Genomic DNA, 19,615 nt, shown 5'->3' with positions numbered 1-19,615 from the left:
CTCTCATTAGTTCAGTCATTCTGTGCATGCCAAGCACAATGCACTGTAAATCTGTAAGGGCTAGCATTGGCATTCATGACCATATGCAGCCTATACTAGTTTATACATTCATATTTTACAGACAAAAAACATTTCCACAGCACCCAAAGTTGTATTATCTCCTCAACAATACATCATACTAAATCAAATAGTGCACAGATGCTCTCCTCCCCCCCATGTGCTGACATTGAGCTATTAGCCGTCGTCTTGGCAACACTCGGTGCCCGGCCATAGACCAAGGTCACATAATGTCAAAACAGAAGAGAGATGTTTTTGTATGATATCAAAACGACTGATCCGTACGTGGAAATGCTTTTTTCTGGTTGTTAAACTTTTTGGGACTGTGGACGATTGAAAAAAATAATAATTCTGCCATTTGTACCAAATGACATAGAAAATAATTATATTTCAAACATCCATCCATCCAGCCATTTTCTACGCCGCTTCTCCTCCTTAGGGTCGCGGGGGGATGCTGGAGCCTATCTCAGCTGACTTCGGGCGACAGGCGGGGTACACCCTGGACTGGTCGCCAGCCAATCGCAGGACATATTTTTCAAACATTTCAAACTAATTACTTCAGACCAGTTTCATAAAAATTGACAAATTTTCTGCTAACTAATCTTACAGAAAATGCACAGTAACCACAGTCCAAATATCCCCCACTTTGTTTTAAAACTAGTTCATTGGTTCAACTGGAACATCATGATAAGAATCTTATTATTACTTACTGCCTCGTATTAAAGTGAACATTGTAGCAGTGTTAATTAAGCCTTGGCTCCATGGATTCATTTGCAAGCACCTGAAGACACATAACACATTTTGGCCTTCTGTTATTCTTCTCAATAAAACCAAACTCCATATAACTCTCCTCATATTTTCTCATCTTAGCTGCTTTGGCCTTTGCATCCCTTGATGAAGTGGATGGACTTCAGGAGTTGTGCGCTTAGTGTGTCCCGAGCCAAGTGAGCGATTGACCTGTTGCGTCACAGTAATGCCAGCGGTTTTTATTTTCCACTAACCCAAGCGTAAGTGAGCGTTATCGGCTCAGAATGTTTGTTTTACTGGCTTAGTGGTTGTTCACTTCATCAACCATACGCCATATCTTCATGAATTTATTGCAAAAAAATAAAATCAAATTACGAGCCCCCAACGTATGGCTCATGGACCCGTGGGGGTCCTTAGCCCCCAGTTTGATAGTCTTGCTGTATCACTGTACCTGAAGAGTGGTTGCTGTGTCAAATGTACAAAGCGTGCAATGGCAAGTGTCATTGTTAACACAATGCCAATATAGTACTGTAGTTTCATATTTTTAAACAAACTAAAAACTTACATCGTGCAAAAGTGATGATCTTGTTTAGTCAAGAGTACGACAATGTTAATAGGACATTACAAGTTGTTGCATTGTATAATATACATCATATTGATATGAAGGAAAATGTATCCTAAAGTGGCACTTCATTCTTAATACTTCAAAGTCAAGATGTTTCATATTCTTCATCCTCTAACAGAAACAAACAAAAAAGTTAATATTTTCATATCCATAATTCATGTATTTTCTTGTCAGATCAGTTCCTGTTGCCATCATAAAAACTTTAGGTAATTAGGTCATTTAAGCATCATTTCAATTTTTAGAAATGTCACACAAGTGTTAACCACTACTTAAACGCTTTGAAGTCCGTGACTTCTGATGGCTGCTCATTTAACACCACTGAGGCTGCTTGGAATAAATGTCACAAAACAAAAACAAAGAAAATTCAAAATGCATTTAAATAAATTCACACCTCTGAAAATTTCAAATTTGCAATGTACAATTTCCTAGTCAAAAGTATTGAGACTCCTTTAGGCCTGTCACGGTAACAGATTTTGCTGGACGGTAATTGTCCTACAAATTATTGCCGATAAACGATATTATTGTCCGTTATTGTACAGTTATTACTGTTAACTGTATTTTAAGACCATTTTTTCATTATTGTAATGATAATATATGGCATAATAATATGAGTGCACCGTATCAAAAGCGATAAACTTGAATTTCTCAAAAGTATTTAACAGTTTAATTGCGGTCTTAAGAGCTTTTAAATGGAATAAATTAACATTGTGTGGAATACGCTGTTTACGTTGATTGAGGTGTAACATTTTGTCAGAGTTTGGTCAAAGTACGTGTTTTGGATGCAGCAAAATGCGTTTGGTGGACAATAAGGTGGTATACTCGGGGAGTCAGGGCAACTGAAATCTTAGTTCCACCGTTTGTATTATTTATTTAATTGTCTTGGTCACAAACTTTTTCATGTCACGGAATGACGATGCACACATGGGCTGAAATTGACATTAAATCGTGTGTTATACACAAAATGCACGAAGAAAGTATTCAACACTGTTTCCTCTGTTTATTCAGTATGGCTGCAGTATATTTTCACATGACTACGGTTTCAAATCACTGTAGTGTGTGTGTCACGACCCTTGAAGTAACTGCACTGTCGCTGGTATTGTCGCTTGTTATTCCTCACGACACCCAGTCGCAGCACTGCACACTCACTAGCACCTACAAACACGAATGCACATGTGAATTTATCGAGGCCGGCAAAATTATCGGGTTTGTTTTTATTTATTGTGCAGTTAATTGATTTATTGATCATCGTGAAAGGCCTACACCAGGGCCCCAGACTGCGACTAAATTGTCACAATTTGCGAATAAAATATGATACATCACGAGAGAATTTTTCATCTGCTCGCGCATGTGCGACCAGATAAAAGTACGCGCCCCGTATTGAGTTGACAAGGGATGTCCCTTATTACCGTGAGAATGAAAAATAGTGTGTGAAATGTACGGTCAGTTGAGGACAGCTTGTCACAGTCTAAGCCTATCGATGCCAGCGTGTGTGATCGCTCCTGTTTGACTCACATTGAAGTTTGACTATTCTGCCATCATTGTTTATACATTTTGCCTGGCTCCACTGTCTCTCTGGCAGCAGTTAGGTAACTATACTTATCCGCCTAGTCTTTGGTTCATGGACTCCAAATGTGACTTTTTTTTTTTTTTTTTACTACGGTGGCATTTTATCTTGAAAACAAACAAGCAAGCGGTTCGTTCGGAGCTCGTTTTTGTCCCAAAAGGAAGCTACAGTGACTGTCACGTTCATGTGACAGTGTCACTTAACAACCTTGCTCTTTTGTCACTATTACAATAATTATGCCTTGTCTTCAAAACACTAGTTGTGCGTCTAAGTTGTTTAACAAATACGTAGTGTGTTCGGCTTTAAGATAGTGACGTTATCATGGGATCTTAACAGGTAACTCGTGAACTACCAGCAGCTCACCGTCTGATCAGTTGAGTAGCTCACCAATATTTGCTTCAACTCTTAGCATTGATTATAACTGTTCAATTCAGACGGTATTGGAGTTATAATGTATATGATGCCACCAATGAGGTCTTCCAGAAGCTAGGACAGTTGTCATTTATTGTTTGAGTATTTACCAGTAAAACAGTGAAAATGACAGGAAATATGAATGCCTACAAATCCACTGTAACAGTCAATCATTGATTCATTTGTCTATCCCTGTAAACGTCAACGTAAATGTGCCTCCACTCATCATGAGAGACATATGAGAATCATCCACTATCAGACTGACACCATTTAACAATTAAAAATGTCACTGACAGCCCTCATGTTTGCTTAAGAGCACTATTTACCTTGAAGCGTTCTCCTTTAAACACGCTCTTTTATTGCCGCTCTACGATGAAAATAAAATGTTTGTATTGCTGCATGTGTACCGGGCTTCTCCCTCGGGAGGTAGAACACAAACGACTCGATGTCCCACAGATGTCTCATATAATTCTTTATATGAGCAGGTAAACCCAAGCAAGAGGCAGAGAAAAAACAAATAGATCAGTCGAGGCGGCGACGCAGCAGAGTAAGCGTCTAGTAGCAGATGAGTTACGTTAGAATTAATTACTCAGCTTGGCAAGTTTGTACTCATATCTATCATTCCTTTATGGTTCTTACCAAGAATGCTCCAATCAACAGCTCAATTCAGTTAACTGCTGAGCGTCCCATGGTTACATGATGCATGGTCGACAAAAGACGTGTCAAAAAAGAATGGCATTATCAGCTGTGGCTGGAGGCAACCTCCTGATGTATTTTTTTGTTTGTTTATTTACCTGTATAAGATGGCAATTTTTCAGGTGGGACATACTGTGGTCACCTTCCAACCTGCAGAAATCGTCTCAGCTCATCGTTTTAGTACAACAGAAGTACTGTAGGTTTACACTGGGAGTGCAAACAGACGCTTCCTCAATCTTTTTATCATACAGTTTTTTTGTCTTCCTTCTGCTTTTACAAAAGAGTGTCTCCCGATGTTCCAACAACAGTATGTGCAAATGTGACGCGTACATGAAGCGTGTCGGACCCTCGCTGGGACCCCCGCTGTCTGACTTGTCATGTAAAACCAGCTCCTCGTCGGTTGCAGCGCTCACGTACATGTCACTTAAAACTGTATACTTGTCTGTTTCTCACCTTCAAAACAAAGCGTATTTGCATATTTATTGCATGGTGGTTAGGATGTCTTTTCGTGCACACGGGCCATCAAGCACAGATACTCTCCATGGACGCTTTATTAGGTACAGTTAATTAGATGCATCAAAGGGAATTCTGCCTCTCTTTTGCTGCCAGAGAGGTATGAATGTACAATATGTTGTTTTGGTCTGTATTAATAAGGTAACCAGCAGCTTTTGGGCTGTGGTTTGGTACTGTGGTCTGCACCAAAAACTTAAAAAAAAGATGCAGCGGTGCGGAGTTCGGTGTGGTTCGTGTTAACACATCTATTTTTGTCATGGCACCAAAGACTGCACAGCAAAAGAACACATGCATGAATAGTTTTAATCCGTGCCTGCTGAGCCCAACATTGCGAGACAGTTTTTTGTGTAGATTTGCCAACATTGGTTGTCATTTTGGCAAGCTTGCGAGATTTTTTTTTGTTAATTGTGCTAACATTGCGAGACGCTTTGTGTAATTTTTCTATATATTTAAGTGCATAATACATTAATCTTAATAACAAAATGTTGGCACAAGCAGGAGGCAAGTATGCGTATTTGATATTGTGTTATTAACCATAAATGCATCTGAGGGACAGTGACCGCTTTAGAGATGAGCCCGCTTGCAAGTGAACTCCAGTGTGATTCGGTCCGCTTGAGCTCAAATGTAAATGCTACATGGACCAGAGTTAAAATGGCGGCAAAAAGCATGCAGAAATTACAAATATGTAAGAGAGAAAGCTTTGTAAGTGCTGTCGCTGCTCTCCTCTGCTCTCTCCCTGTGTGTGTGGCCCCGGCGCACTTTAAAAGTATGTTTTAGAAGCTTTTTATGAAATCTAAGCAGGTAAATATAGCAGAATACACAAATAACCTACGAATTCAACCTAGTGGATGCCGTTTTGGTTTGGAATATTTGAGCAATTGTCACAAAAGCTGCCCTTTAAAAGTAGGTTTTAGAAGCTTTTTATGAAATCTAAGCTGGTAGGATATCGCAGAATCTAAAAATAACCTACGCATTCAATCCAGTGGACGGCGTTTTGTTTTGGAATATATCAGTTATGCCACGTAATGTGTTATGAAAGCTTCTCTTTAAAAGTATATTTTAGAAGCTTTTGGTGAACTCTAAGCCGGTAAATATAGCAGAATATGAAAATAACCTGTGTTTTCCACCCAGAAGATGACATTTTGGTGTAGAATATTTGAGTTACGTCACGATATGTCACGAAAGCGGTCCAATCAAGTCCTTCCTTCATCCATTGTGAATGCTAAGCGACCCAGGTGCGCACCAAGTATCATTTTAAAAATGTGAACGCAGCCAATTAAGGTAACCAGCAGCTTTTAGTATGATGCAATACATTTCTACACATCTGCTAGGCCTGTCATGGTCAATTAATCACGCTATAAATAAAAACCGTAACTAATAAATGTAATAAAAAGATGATAAATGCCTGCCTCGATAAATTGACGTGAATGCATGTTGGTTTTCCTCCTCTCTATCTACCAAACAGACTGGATGACAAGACAGTTCACTCTGGGCACTGTGCATCTGTCCCAACACCAGGGTGCGTTGGTTCTATAGCGGAACGAACGGAGTGAATGAACCCTCCTGTCACTCACAGTCTCTTTGTCTCAATGACTAGGGGCGGGGCTGCATTCGCTAGCTGTGTGTGTCGTGTGCTCCACGATCCAATACTTTCTTCGTGCCTATTGTGTATAAAACACGATCTGATGTCAATTTCAGCCCGTTTGCGCATCGTTATTTTGTGACATGCAAAAGTTTGTGATAAAGACAATTAAGGAAATAATACAAAATGGTAGAACTTGTTCCAGCTGATTCTCAAAGTATAACACCTCATGGTGCACCACACGCATTTTGCTGTATCCAAAACGTGTACTTTACTTTGACGAAACTTTGACAAAATTACACACAAACAGCGTATAAGGACGTGTACTGCATATGCAAATGAGCTGACGTCTTCAGAATATTTCCGGGTTATTTATCTGTTTTTTTGTCAATATCCAGACAATAACAAAAGTGACACTGATTCAAAATCTGAAATATTGTGATTTATTAGGATTTTTATTTAAATGCAACTTTTGCTAAAAGATAGTGAGAGTCCATTTTATGTTCATTGCGTTTTTTCTGTCTTTTTTTATTACTTTGTTTGTTTGTTCGTTTGTTTAATTTCATTTTTTATTTAATTTAAAAGCTCGACATTCCAATTACAATGTTAGAAACTCGAGAAACTCGAGAAGTTGCTTTTGATACGGTGTACTCGCATTATTACTATGCCATGTATTGTCATTACATTCATGACAAAATGCTATCAAAATAATGTTGACAATAATATCGTTTATCGCCAATAATTTGTGTGACAATTATCATCCAGCTCAATTTGTTATTGTGACAAGTCTCACCACTGCAACCACAATAATAAACACACCGATAGATCCAATTTCTATCTTTGTAAAGGCATCTCCTGTTTGACATCATCTCCTATCAGGTAGTGCTCAGCAGCCGCTCGTTAAAACTCTGATTTCATTGATATGTGCGAAGCAATGTGTGCGTGTCACTGAATTATTCACTCGCAGCACTTTCTCCCAGGCCAGCTTTGCTTTCACTCTATATTTCAGACTGTATGTTTCTTTTCCTCGTCGCTCCCTTCCTCCTCCTCCTTTGCCTCGCAGCCTTTTGCTCTTCATCTTGTGCATTTGCTTAATTTTTCAACCACCAAGGGATTGTGTTTCTCTGTTTTTAAATGAAGGCCTTCTTTCTGTCTATTTATTCTACCCGCCCCTCCTCCTCCTCCTCAGCTTCCAGCTGTGAAGATCACTCCGCTTCATTTCTGAGTACCTTTCCCCATCTACACATGTTGTTTACTACTGTTTGCACACACACGCACATCAGTCCCAGAGGACGCAGGAAGCATTGTGTGTCCACATGCTCGCACCCGCTTACAGTGCAGGAAAATGCCCTTTCCTAAAGGACGAGCAGCATCAGTCTGCTCTTCTTGCTCATGTTGTAGCTCATGTTGCACTTAATTGGGCTTTTGTTATTGCTGTGACAGCGGCGACGTCATAATTACCGCACATTCAATTTTGGTTGGTACAATTATTGTACACTCAGTGACCACCAAATTACAGGAGCAGTATCCAAAAGTCTGCCATTACAAAGATAATCATGCTCAGTTCTAATTGTAGATTTCTTTTCTTGTTTATGTTGGGGGCAATTGTGATTATAGTTGGCAGTGGAGATGCACTGCATCATACTGAGACTGAGAGAAATGTTCTTGAATGTTAAATGTCTCGCTAACACATACGGTATGAAACAACAGTACTGTCAATGAGAGGTGTCTGACCCGCATGCTACCCCATGAACGGTATCAGATCAATTCTAATTTATATTTTGATTGAATTGACAAAAAAAATCAACACAATATCAACACAGTACGTATTCAAATAAAGATTAATTTAAGTTTTTTCACATTTTTGGAACAATATTTAATCATACTTTATGAGAGTGTACTTTGCAAATACACTGTTGCCTTGTTTATCGCGGCGGATAGGTTCCCAAAATAGCCCGAAATAAGTGAAATCTGCAAAGTATCCAACTATATTTGTACTATTATTATGTATGTTTTAAGGCTGTCAAACCCTGCATCATACACTTTATACATTCTTCTCAGACAGGCATTAACATGTTATCACATTTCTCCTCTCAAAGTTCAGATTTCGTTGGAGATTGGACACAAGAAATTAAGTGACCCACGCATATTTCACTCCTCTCATTGTGGCTTGCCCTGGGGCCGTTAGGCTGTAGCCTTTTTGTCGTCTTTGAAAACATAACCCTCCTCGTCGTCCTCCATGAACCGAAGATTCATTTACAGTATTCCAGGCGCCCTACAGCCGCGTAACTTCTGCCTTCATTCAGCGTGCCTGTTTCCTGCTGTATGATCACTAGCTGCTAACGATCATACAACAAGGAACAGGCAGTCCTGCACGAAGGAAATCGATTGACAATTGTCTACAGCCAATCAGAAAGCAGAAAACAGTGCACAGTGTAGTACACAGTGTATATATATAATAAAAATATAATGTATGAATATTAGAAATTATAGTAAAATCTATTATATAAAAAGATACAAAAAAACCACTGAAATAAATAAATAAATACATAAAATGACTTTTTCAGCCAACACTTTCAGTTATGATCCATTTTGGGGAGAGGAACCGTATTTCAAAACTGTGCATCTCAGATAGTGTACATTTTTAGTTCTGGTTATTTTTCCAGATGTCTCCAATACAGATTGACTACATCATATGGATAGAATGGCCTACAGGATATGCTTCATATATCGTACGTTTTTTCACTATTAACCTTTCAATGCTTTAGAGTGTACCACTATACAGTATTTTGCTGATAGATTTAAAATAGCCATTTCGAGGCCATGTGTGGTTGTGGTGTCTGATACAATGCACAATACATGCAGAACGGTTAGCAGAACTTTTACTCCTGACGTGCATCTGCTTCCCCTCTTGCTGCTATTTTAAGCTCTGGGTATGGTCTAATAATGCACTGAGGACAAGGTTGGAGGGCAGTACCACTGAAAGCATTTTTTTAATGGTGCCTTGCAATGAATACGCATGGAATGCATGTGCTGCCTGCAGGTGGAATGTTTGTCTTGATGATATATTTGTAATATTTGTTTCTAGAGCCCAGAAATCCACTGGTATTGGCCTTGTCTCTGCAGCCGCGTGCAGCACCATCTAGAGGCTAGATCTCACCACACCATGCCTTCAGCTTTGGCCCATGAAGGCAGAACTAGCTCTTTTTTTTAATTGAATTTGATGACCCATTACTGCTCAAATGGAGGTCCAGTGCCTTGAGGGCAAAGGAAATATTGCATGGGCAGCAGGGTAATCACGCGTAGATCACACTACCTGCTGACTTTATTGTCATCTTGATGTATATAACCACGGTGATAAGGAGCTTTATAGATTAAAAATATACATCATAGAACTCCTTGGTGGTGCTTAATGATGTCCAGGCCGCCCACTGCTATGTAGATTGCAATAAAGCCCAAATGATTACCCCTGCGTGATTAGAAAAGAAACAATACGCATGATGGACTGTGTGAGGCTGAGTAATAAAGCGGACATTTGTAAACATGCAGCAAGAACAATCAGTCATTAAGCAAATGAAGATTCATACCTGCAATAAGCAGGCTTTGTGATGACGATGGCGGATGGCTCAGGTTGGATGGCCCACAAGTTTGCAGAATTTTGAAGAGGGAAACAGTCATGTCGTACTTCTGGGTTTAAATAATAGGTTCATTTAGACTTCATTGATTGCGCAATTAGTCGTCATTTTACAGTATGGCATAGCACAATGTTGGACCCCAGAGACTGGCAATGAAATACAGATTACTAGTTTTAAAAACAAAAGGTGCACACAAATGTGTACACAATGATTGATCAAAAGGAATATATCGAGTAGGAGTCGTAGCTCCCAGCGACTCATGGGGGAGTTAGCTCCAAGGCCTCCCGCACCCATAGAAAACCCTAAAAAGTGTTATACTTTATACTTTAACTCCTAGAATATGCCTCTCTTAGTCATTGAACGCATTCTTAATTCAGTTTTACACATTAAGAAACAATATCAGGCAAACAATATACAGTATTGTACTGACAAAATGTGTGCGTACACATCACCTCTTGTCAAAGCATTTTCCTGCTGGAAAACGTTCTCGGAAACAAAGATTCATAGTAGCAGATACTCACACGAGGAACAAGGCAGGGAAAACACAAGGAACTAGTCAGAGTTCCTGTACCCTTCCACCCATAGTATTTTGCTAGTATTTATATATTCATTATTACCTTTCTGTGCTTTTCCTTGCCTTTGGTCTCATGATTGTATTCTGTCTTATGTGTCCTCAGTGAGCACCTATCATGTTCCTTCTCCTTCTTCCTCCACGGCGAGAGCAATGTTTGCACCAGCGTGGAGATCGCCCAGCACCAGCCTGCGTACCACATCACGGAGCAGCACGTCCGCCTTGCACAGACCTCTGCTGCACCGATACAAGGTAACACATTAAGCAGTCCAGCGGAATATTAGGTACATCTTCTGCCTTTACAAACGTAAGAATGCTCGGTCACTCAATTATTAAGATCATGTAAAAACTACTAATACATTACTAATACATTTTTTGACATGTTTATAATATTGATGTGGATCTGAACAAGTGTTTATTTTTTGCTAACATTGCAAGATCTTTAAAAAATAATTATTTCATTTATTTACTCTTGCCCCATAAAGGCTACTTTTGTGCAGGTGTACCTAATCCAATCCAACGTATTTGTTTGCAGTGATCCTGAGCCCGTACGGCCTGAGCGGTACTCTGACAGGTCAGGCCTACAAAATGAGTGACCCGGCAGCACGCAAGCTGATGGAGGAGTGGAGTTACTTCTACCCCATGGTACTGCGGAGGCAAGAGGGGCGTGCAGAGAAGGAAAAAGATAACCTGGCCTACGACCGCAACTGTCACGTGGCAGTAGAGGTGGTTGTAGGTATGCCTGACGTCACCAGCATCTTCACTTACACCATCTTTTTAGGCCGAGTGCAAAAGGGGAGTGTGGATGAAACAACAGGATTTTAAAATAAGGAAGATGAAGCCAAAAGCTCCAGAGGGTTTCGCTCATTGGTGGTCTATCAGTTTGCTCCCTCAGGGCTGTTTTGGCCTGATTACAATTAAAACTCCAGTGAATATCTGTTTCTTTGGGGAAATAATTCCAGCACATTTGCTGCTGCTTTTGAACAACAACAACCTCATAAGGACTGACTTCACATGCAACATTTTGTTACAAATTTGATCAGAAGTGTGACAGTATTTTTCCTCAAGAAAAAGAAGAGTTTTATTGTCAGATGCACAGTAAAACTGGTGGTTCTGCTATGCAATTAAATTCTTTTTCTGTTCATTCTCCCAAAAAAGAAAGAAAGAAAAAAACACAAGAAAATGAATAAGAACAGAAGAAACATAAATAACAATAAATTAAGCAACAACAACAGAAGAGACATTAATACAAATCAATAAATAAATAAAGTGCTATGAGTGTGTGCGTGTGTTGCGTGCGGCGTGTGTGAGTGCTTCGTTGAGAAGCCTGATGGCCTGTGGGTAAAAGCTGTTTGCCAGCCTTGTGGTCCTGGACTTCAAACTCCTGTAGCGTCTGCCTGACGGTAGGAGTATGAATAATGAGTGTTGTGGATGTGTGCTGTCCTTGATGAGGTTGTGTGTTCTGCGTAGGACTCTAGATTTATAAATGTCTTGCCCCAACAATGTTCTGTGAGGTCTTGATCACCCGCTGGAGTGCCTTCCTATCACGTGTTGTACAGTTACCGTACCAAACAGTGATGGAGGCGGTAAGGACACTTTCGATAGTGCATCTGTAGAAGCAAATAAGGATTGTGGTGGACAGGCCAGGACATGACAGGAATGCTCTGCTGTTGTTAGGACCTACTGCAAAAACACTTGTCGGTGATACTCTATGTCAGGGATGTCAAACTCGTTTTCATTGAGGGCCACATCACAGTTATGGCTGCCCTCTTGGGTCACTTGTAACCTTCAATATACAGTCAAACCTGCCTGTAGCGGCCACTAAAGGGAAACGGCAAAAGTGGCCGTTATAGACAGGTTGGCGGCCATTTTGAATTTGTGCGCGCACATATTAACATGTCTGTGATTAGAAGCTTGTTGTCTTTTCAAATACATATAATTATACTGTTACATGTTGACCAGTAGAGGGCACTGTGGGACTGCAGATAAAAGTTGTAAAGAACTACTAGGTTAATAAACCGCTGCTAATAAAGCGATTAAAGTGCATCGGCGACGTGAGTCTCTCCTTCCCCACAACAAGGAGCATTACGGTATTGACCAGTGCACATTGTCTCACACCAGGAAATAAATGGTGTCACTGTCTGCAACAAGCGCCAAAGAAGACGGCTTTTTTTATGTGGAACAACTGACAGTTTGTGTGGATCTTGTGAATGATTGTGACTGAGCGAGGACTCAGTAATTAAAGTCTACACACGACGGCTTCATTGCTTAAAAAACGAAACTTTTTTGTGCATGAAGCTTCTGCTTGAGTCGGCATTTTGACCGCTACAGTATATGCGGTCAGATATTGACCAAGGGATACAAAATGGGTGGCCGCTGGCCGCGTTTGACAGGTGACCGCTATACACAGGGTCTATAACACGCAAATTTTCTGCGGGGGATTTGGCAGTGGCCGCTATATGCAGGTGGCCGTTCTATACAGGTGGCCGCTAAGACAGGTTTGACGTATATGAATATACTGTAAATATGAATATAACCTCATATTATTATTACACAATTGCCCATTCATTTGATTATTATATTTTTACTAACAAATTGATGGATAACTTGCATTGAAATGAGAAGTGAGAATGTACAGTATTATATTGTTGCATGATCAGATAATATTCAAGTTTAGAATAACTGCACACAGTACAATTTTTCTGTTTAAAATGAAAGAACTAAAACATTTACAAGGAAAAAGGTGAAGTGCACTATTGACACAAATTATGCCCAGGCTTTCACGGGCCGCATAAAATGATGTCGCGGGCCACATCTGGCCCCCAGGCCTTGAGTTTGACACCTATGCTGTATGTGAGAGGAGCGCTTCAATGTTTTTAGAGCGCTACTGCAAAAATGCAAGTCAAAGAGTCTCGATCTTTAAATTCAAACTCCTCAAAGAGCTTACATTCAAAGGGACTGTTTGCAACACAGTGTGAGTTGCAGCGGCGAGGCACCGTCTCTCTCTTTATGGCGTGCTCTTCTCCAGCAGATATCTGCAGCTGTGTGTTGGATGAATTTATTGCCCAGGCAAAGACCCGCAACCCACTGAAAACGGTTCCATGAGCCAGTTTTGAGTCGCGACCCACCAGTTGAGAATCACTGCTCTTTTTGACCTGAGCACCATGCTCTTTTTTGAAGACCCTGCAAAAAAGTCCAACATTTTCCATACAACAGAAGTGTTCTACTGTTTTTAAGGACCTACAGCAAAAACACTCATTAAAGATCCTCTATATGGCAGGGGAGCTCTGCTGTCTTTAGCAATCTGCTGCTAAAATTGTTGGTTGTTCCCAAGTTTTGAACTGAATTTGCGGGCCGATCTGATGTCATTTCCGAGCCGGCGTTATCCCATGGACCGCCACTTCAAAAGCCCTGTTGTACTTTACAGGTGCCATGTTATGGATGGGTTATGCTTGTGATCCAACAAAATTCAGTCTTCAGTAATAGTCAAGTTAACTGCATCATCATCGTCATCATGTCCTTGTACATCTCTGTAGGTGGAGTAAGGATGACCTACCCAGCTGCTTTGGTGTTGATCGCCCAGAGCCAGCTGCCGGTGGAGCCTCCTCCACCTGCTCCTGCAGCTCAGTGCCTCGCCAGAGAGAACCAGAACCACTGCAGCGTGCCGCTCACACCGCCAACATCACCGGAGCAGCCTTGCTCGGGTAACAAACACACACATGCCATTCATGCATGCACAAAGCAAGACATCACATGACAAGACATTACACCTTATCTTTCTAGCGGACAGTGGATTTGTGACGTCAGCCTCCAGCGTCCCGACACCCGAGAGCAACATAGGCGTCACCAGCCTCAGCCCAAAGCATTCTGGGAAGAAGCTAACATGTCAGGTGGTCCATCAGGCCTGGAGGGAGTGCTACCTCAGCCAGCCTCATTATGTGTAAGTGACATCTGACTGTTTTGCCACTAAGGTACGCCAACCTGACAGGCCGAATCTGTTTGCAGACAAAAGCAGCCGGCTGACGCGACGCCTAAGAAGGAAGCACCAAATGGAGTAACAACGTGGCACTTCAATGACGCGGGAGCGAGAGCGCCGTGCAGCTGCTCCAGGTACCTCAGTGCTGCATTCAAACGATAAAAAAAAGGACTCCGTTTGGGGGAATGTACCGTAAATGCTTTAATTAAAGCCGGAGCATGAATTTACCAAAACCCGGCATTAATTAGAAACAGGTGATAATTGGAGACATTATTGTACTCGAATTTCAAAACTTTTTAAAAACTTCAATAATGATTTGGAGTGCATGAGGAAGCTGGAAGGAAACCAGACCTCTCTGACCTATGAAGGAGTATGTTGCACAACACAGCAGCAACAGAACCAATGTTGTAATAGCGGTGAGGAGCAAACTGCTCAGCCAGCATTAATAGCGCTGATGAGTTTGTTGTAAACAATAGTACAGAAAGTGTACCATGCATGAGTTTCACACCAATAGCTGCGAAGCAACATTTTAAAGCGCATGCAGAGGTTGAAGGAGTTTCTGACCACTCATGATACTTGCATACAGCTACTGCCATCTTGTGGGGAAAAAACAACATCAGGAGGTTGTCAACAGCCACACCTATTCATGCCAATGTTTCTTGCTATTAGTAGAGACGCTGGCGGATATTTGCTTTTGTAGACGATGCACCCTGCAACTACATTACTAGACTACTAGACTGTATTTACTAAATGATCCTTTTCAGGTTGAAGCAGCCGAAGTTGACCACCGCCACCACCTCCAACCCCCAAATGGGTGCCAATCCATCCTCCGGATCCTCACTATACACTCCCTCCTTACCCAAACACAAGAGCAGTGACAAGACAGAAAAGACTGACAAACAGACCAAAAGACCAGCCAAGATCCCCTTCCACCACCGTGTATCTGTAACCCAGGAGACCCCTCTGGAACAGGACTCACCCGGGGGCCCCCAGCTCAGTAGTTTGGTCGCACTGGAGCCTCCCTTGGAGCCTCTAGCCACCATGACAAGCTGCAAGTATCCCAAATCGCTCTCCAATGGCAGGAAAGCTCCAGAGTCCCTTCTTCTTTCGCCGATGTCTCCGCTTCCTCCCACGCTCAGCCCACACCCCAGGGTACAGGACCCGGACGTCCTCGATGGGCAGCTGGACATGCATGTATGTCAGGAGGCAGCCTCGGGCATGGGGGTCATGACGAGTGAGACGGTGGCATACACAGCGTTGCTGAAGCAGAGGGAGAATGGGGTGGGCTGGTGGAGAGGCTTCAGGACTCCCAGGAGTGATAGGATGGACTTTAGACCTCCTGAAGTCCCCGCTGATAAACTAGAGGAAGGGAATATGGACGGGGCCCCTGAGGGAGCGCCACTAAAGAGGTAGGAGACACAATGCAGGCAAATATTTGATAGAACTGTGTCAAAATCATGTTAGTATTGTAACACTAGAGATGTTATAAGCCTCTTTTGCACAAAGAAAATGTAAAATAGAAGCAACAGAAACATAACAGGCTCCTTTGGCTTCCCCTGTGTAGTAATGTAATTTACCTTTGAGCCACTTGTAAATACTGTACAATTTCATAGTGTAAACACACGTTTAAAATCCTTCTTCCGTTCTTTAGTAATCAGTCGTAGAACATAGGTAAGTTTCAGGAAAATGTCAGTTCCCGGTTAGACAAGGGAGAAAACCAGCCTTTTGTGAAGCATTTCAAGCATAACTGTCACTTTGACACAAATATTTGTTGCTTTTGTGACAGCTCAAATATCTAAACAACTGTAGCAACAAAAACAACACAATAAAGGGGTTCTTTTCCATCAAAACAACTATTTACAAATACATTCATGCATGGGTGTGCATGTGTTAAAATTTCCCTACAACGCGTAACCTTTTGCACGCTTACAGTCCTCCACGCTCTCTCACTTCCTCCTTCCTGTCATGTGTGATTTTGTTTACATGATCCCTGCAGAGCTCTTATCAAATGCACTTCTGCCACCTTGTGGCCGTTTTTATGGCTTAAAATTGCTCTGAAGTGAAAATGCATTAGTGGAAAGTTGCGTCATCCCCTCTTTTTGTCTCTCGTGCAAAAAAACATAAAAGACGTATAAATACGTTGTTGGGATCGCATGTTTGGGTTGATAAAAACGTATAATTACGTCTTTGGTATTGAATGACTTAATATTTAGACTCTATTCTTGTAAAAATCACGGCTGATTTTTGTCATTTTGACTTGTTTTTTTACGTTTTCTGTTTAAATTGTGTATTTCTAGAATGTGCCACTGACACCACTGAAGTAGGCCTTGGCGACGGCAATGACAGAGATGCTTTTGTTGCTGTAACTGACTAGAAATGTCTCTCCTAGACTTTACACGCAGACGCACAAGAGATTTAAGATCTCAGACGAGAGGGTGCGGGAGCACGTCCAAACTTTGGGCCTGCTCCAGCAGCCGGGTGTCGAGGCACTACGCGAGCCAGGAGATGATCCCTACGACTTTAAGGAAGGCGACATCGAGTACACGTTCTCCTCGTCCAAGAGATTAAAGAGTCAAGGACGGGAATCCAGCAAGAGAGCGAAGGTACCAAAAGTAATTGCAACTCATATTTAAGCGGCAGTGCGGCTTGGAAAACCTGTCCTGTGTAAAACTGAATAAGTTGAACTCTTCCCATTCACCCAACAGAGTGAAGAAATCACCAGCAACGGAACGCTGCAGGATGGAAAAGACGCCATGTCTATTTTCAACTCCGCCCCCAAATCAGGTGGGAGCTTCAACATCATAGTAAAGACGACTCAGCAGTCGTTTAGGTTTTTGTTTTGACCTTTTTTTTGTGCGTTCCTTTAGACGAGTCCAGTCAGGACGACGGCGCCGCCAAAGCCAATCCTTCTCTGACCAGAGAAAAAGACCTGGTGGTCAACATTTCCGACCTCGACAACATATTTGATGAAGATGAGGAAGAGCTCGGGGTGAGCTATGGTGTCAACGCTAGCAAGCATGTATCAACCTGTACGATAGTATAGAACTAAAAGTTATTGTATAGTTATTGCTTAGTTATAGTTACTTGCCCAACAAAGTAATTGAATTAGTAATAGAATTACCCTGTCATAAGTGTTACCTACCAGGGAAAGTAATTATTGTGATACTTTTTTGCAAAACCTTCAAATATGTGAAAGAATTCGGATTTAGCTTCATAGCGATGTGTGCCGTTGAGAGGTGTTGCATGAGAATAGGGCTGAGGGCTGAGCTTGTGACTTGCAACTCGCCATTATTTTTAATGCCGTTATTCCGAACGTTCTTGTTTGATGGGTTAATATTCATTTTATTGCACAAAACAAAAATAATACTATCATTTCTGTACTACAGTTACACACTGTGCCTACATTTACTGACAGGTTTGTTGCTTAATTGAACAATTTTTCTCAGTAAAAAAAATAAATTAAAAAAAATACTAATAATAATTTGGTGTGCCTGGAACCACAAATGATTACATTATATTAAATTTGATTTATTTAATTTATTTGTATTTTACTGATTACATTATATTCACTAATAATATTGACAGTATCAAAAATAGTGTCATTTAAATTCAATTTCTTGAGTCATTTATTTTGACTGTTATGTATTTACTCAATGATACTGGTAAATATTGTAATATACTCCTCAATAATAAATACAAAAATAATAAATATAATTTTAAAACGTATTATTACATACTTTGGACCTGGATGTAAGATGTCATACTGTACTGGTACCTCACAAGTCTTACAGAGTGGAGTCATCTTATAAAACACTATTTGAGCTCGGTGTCATTATTTCTTGAAAAATGTACAATGTTTTTATAATAAATACCTGTTACTTTCTGCAGTTGAGTAAATAAACCCACATATACGTCCTCATTTTTGTCTGTTAGGCCAACTTTTCATTAAATCAGCTAGCTGTATATAATGTTTTGGTCAGTGTACATTTTTGTTATTATTGCAGTGATCCGCTAATGTTATGTGCATTCATTCGTAGACGGTATACCCCAACCAGCACTCAACCAAACTAGCGGTATCCACAGATGATCGTCCTCTGGGGAAAGAAGGCAGAGCGGCAGTACCGTACCCATCAAGTGAGTTTTATCTTGATGTGTTCAGTCATACTCAAATAGCGCCAAGCATTTCACCACCGTCAATCCTTTCTTCTCCACCTCAGCAGTAGCAGACCTCCAGCGTATGTTCCCCACGCCGCCCTCGCTGGAGCAGCATCCAGCCTTCTCTCCCATCATGACGTACCGCGATACCCCCAGTCAAGAGCCCCCGCCACCCAGCGGAGCGGCTGACCATCTTTTGCTTGCAACCAGCAGCCAGCTACCAGAATTTAGGATGGAGCTGGAGGAGGGCATGGCAAGCCCAAGACAAGATGACTACAAGGTGAGGACAAGAGCAATAAATGCTCTCGAAGGACCAAAACATTTTGGACAATTCTATGCGTGTCTCCTCCGATGCAGGCACAGGTGGTCTCCTCCATGTTCGCCCCACTCTCCTGTCTACCCAGTCAGACTTTACCACCGCTCAAGATTCCTGAGCAGTGCTTCTACCGCCCATCGTGGGCTCTCCTGCCCAAAATGGAGCACATTCCAGCTCATGTGATGCACGCCCAGAACAACGCCCTCATCAGGGATGGATACACGTGAGTCTTGGGTGATGGTAGACTGAAAGTGCTTAGAAAATATTCATTTAGAGTATGATGATCTTTAGAATTGTAAATAGGCAAGGTGGAGTTAACATCATTGGGTATTGATGTTGGCTTAAAGTCTGGAAAATACTTTTTTTTTTTACTTAAAAAAAATTCTTGAAGTTCTTGAATTTCATTTTTTAAAAATGTTTGTTGTTGACCTTTTACATTTTTTTAAAAACTAACTAAGTTATAATATTGGTGTTTCAAAAAAAATTATTGAATTGGAAAATAGGAACAAAAAAAGCATTTCCAGTTTTTTTGCTGCCCTTTTGTTGAGCAGAACCTCAGAAGAAGAAGCTCGACGTAACACCTGACATTTTTGAAGTTTATATAGTAATTTCATGAACATGCTCACATTTTAATGTAGCTTTCTTTATTGTTGTTTTTTTGTTGACCAATGTCCTATTTAAATCAATTAACCCCAAGTTTAATTGGGATTTTTGAACTTTGTTCACTTTTATTTATTTTAACCTTAAGTATTTCCTGCAAATGCTTG

General features: G+C 41.0%; 1 protein-coding gene across 3 annotated transcripts in view; it reads left to right on the top strand.

Annotated features, from left to right (window-relative positions):
* LOC129170385 (mediator of RNA polymerase II transcription subunit 13-like) overlaps window positions 1-19,615 on the top strand; it is a 102,007-nt gene that overhangs the window by 68,882 nt on the left and 13,510 nt on the right. The window contains exons 5-16 of one of the 3 annotated variants that reach the window (XM_054757873.1): window positions 10,508-10,653; window positions 10,937-11,137; window positions 13,938-14,105; window positions 14,185-14,341; window positions 14,407-14,511; window positions 15,142-15,786; window positions 16,767-16,980; window positions 17,083-17,161; window positions 17,245-17,366; window positions 18,415-18,511; window positions 18,595-18,812; window positions 18,890-19,071. In XM_054757873.1, the coding sequence (XP_054613848.1) occupies window positions 10,508-10,653; window positions 10,937-11,137; window positions 13,938-14,105; window positions 14,185-14,341; window positions 14,407-14,511; window positions 15,142-15,786; window positions 16,767-16,980; window positions 17,083-17,161; window positions 17,245-17,366; window positions 18,415-18,511; window positions 18,595-18,812; window positions 18,890-19,071 (2,334 nt within the window). Of the gene's footprint in view, window positions 1-10,507; window positions 10,654-10,936; window positions 11,138-13,937; window positions 14,106-14,184; window positions 14,342-14,406; window positions 14,512-15,141; window positions 15,787-16,766; window positions 16,990-17,082; window positions 17,162-17,244; window positions 17,367-18,414; window positions 18,512-18,594; window positions 18,813-18,889; window positions 19,072-19,615 lie in introns of all 3 variants that reach the window. The other 2 variants (XM_054757872.1, XM_054757871.1) reach the window with 2 other exon arrangements.

Source organism: Dunckerocampus dactyliophorus, chromosome 17, assembly GCF_027744805.1.
Source record: "Dunckerocampus dactyliophorus isolate RoL2022-P2 chromosome 17, RoL_Ddac_1.1, whole genome shotgun sequence".
In the NCBI taxonomy this organism is placed as follows: Eukaryota; Metazoa; Chordata; class Actinopteri; order Syngnathiformes; family Syngnathidae; genus Dunckerocampus; species Dunckerocampus dactyliophorus.
Note: the sequence above shows the minus strand (reverse complement) of the source record. Positions and strands in the feature narration are given on the sequence as shown.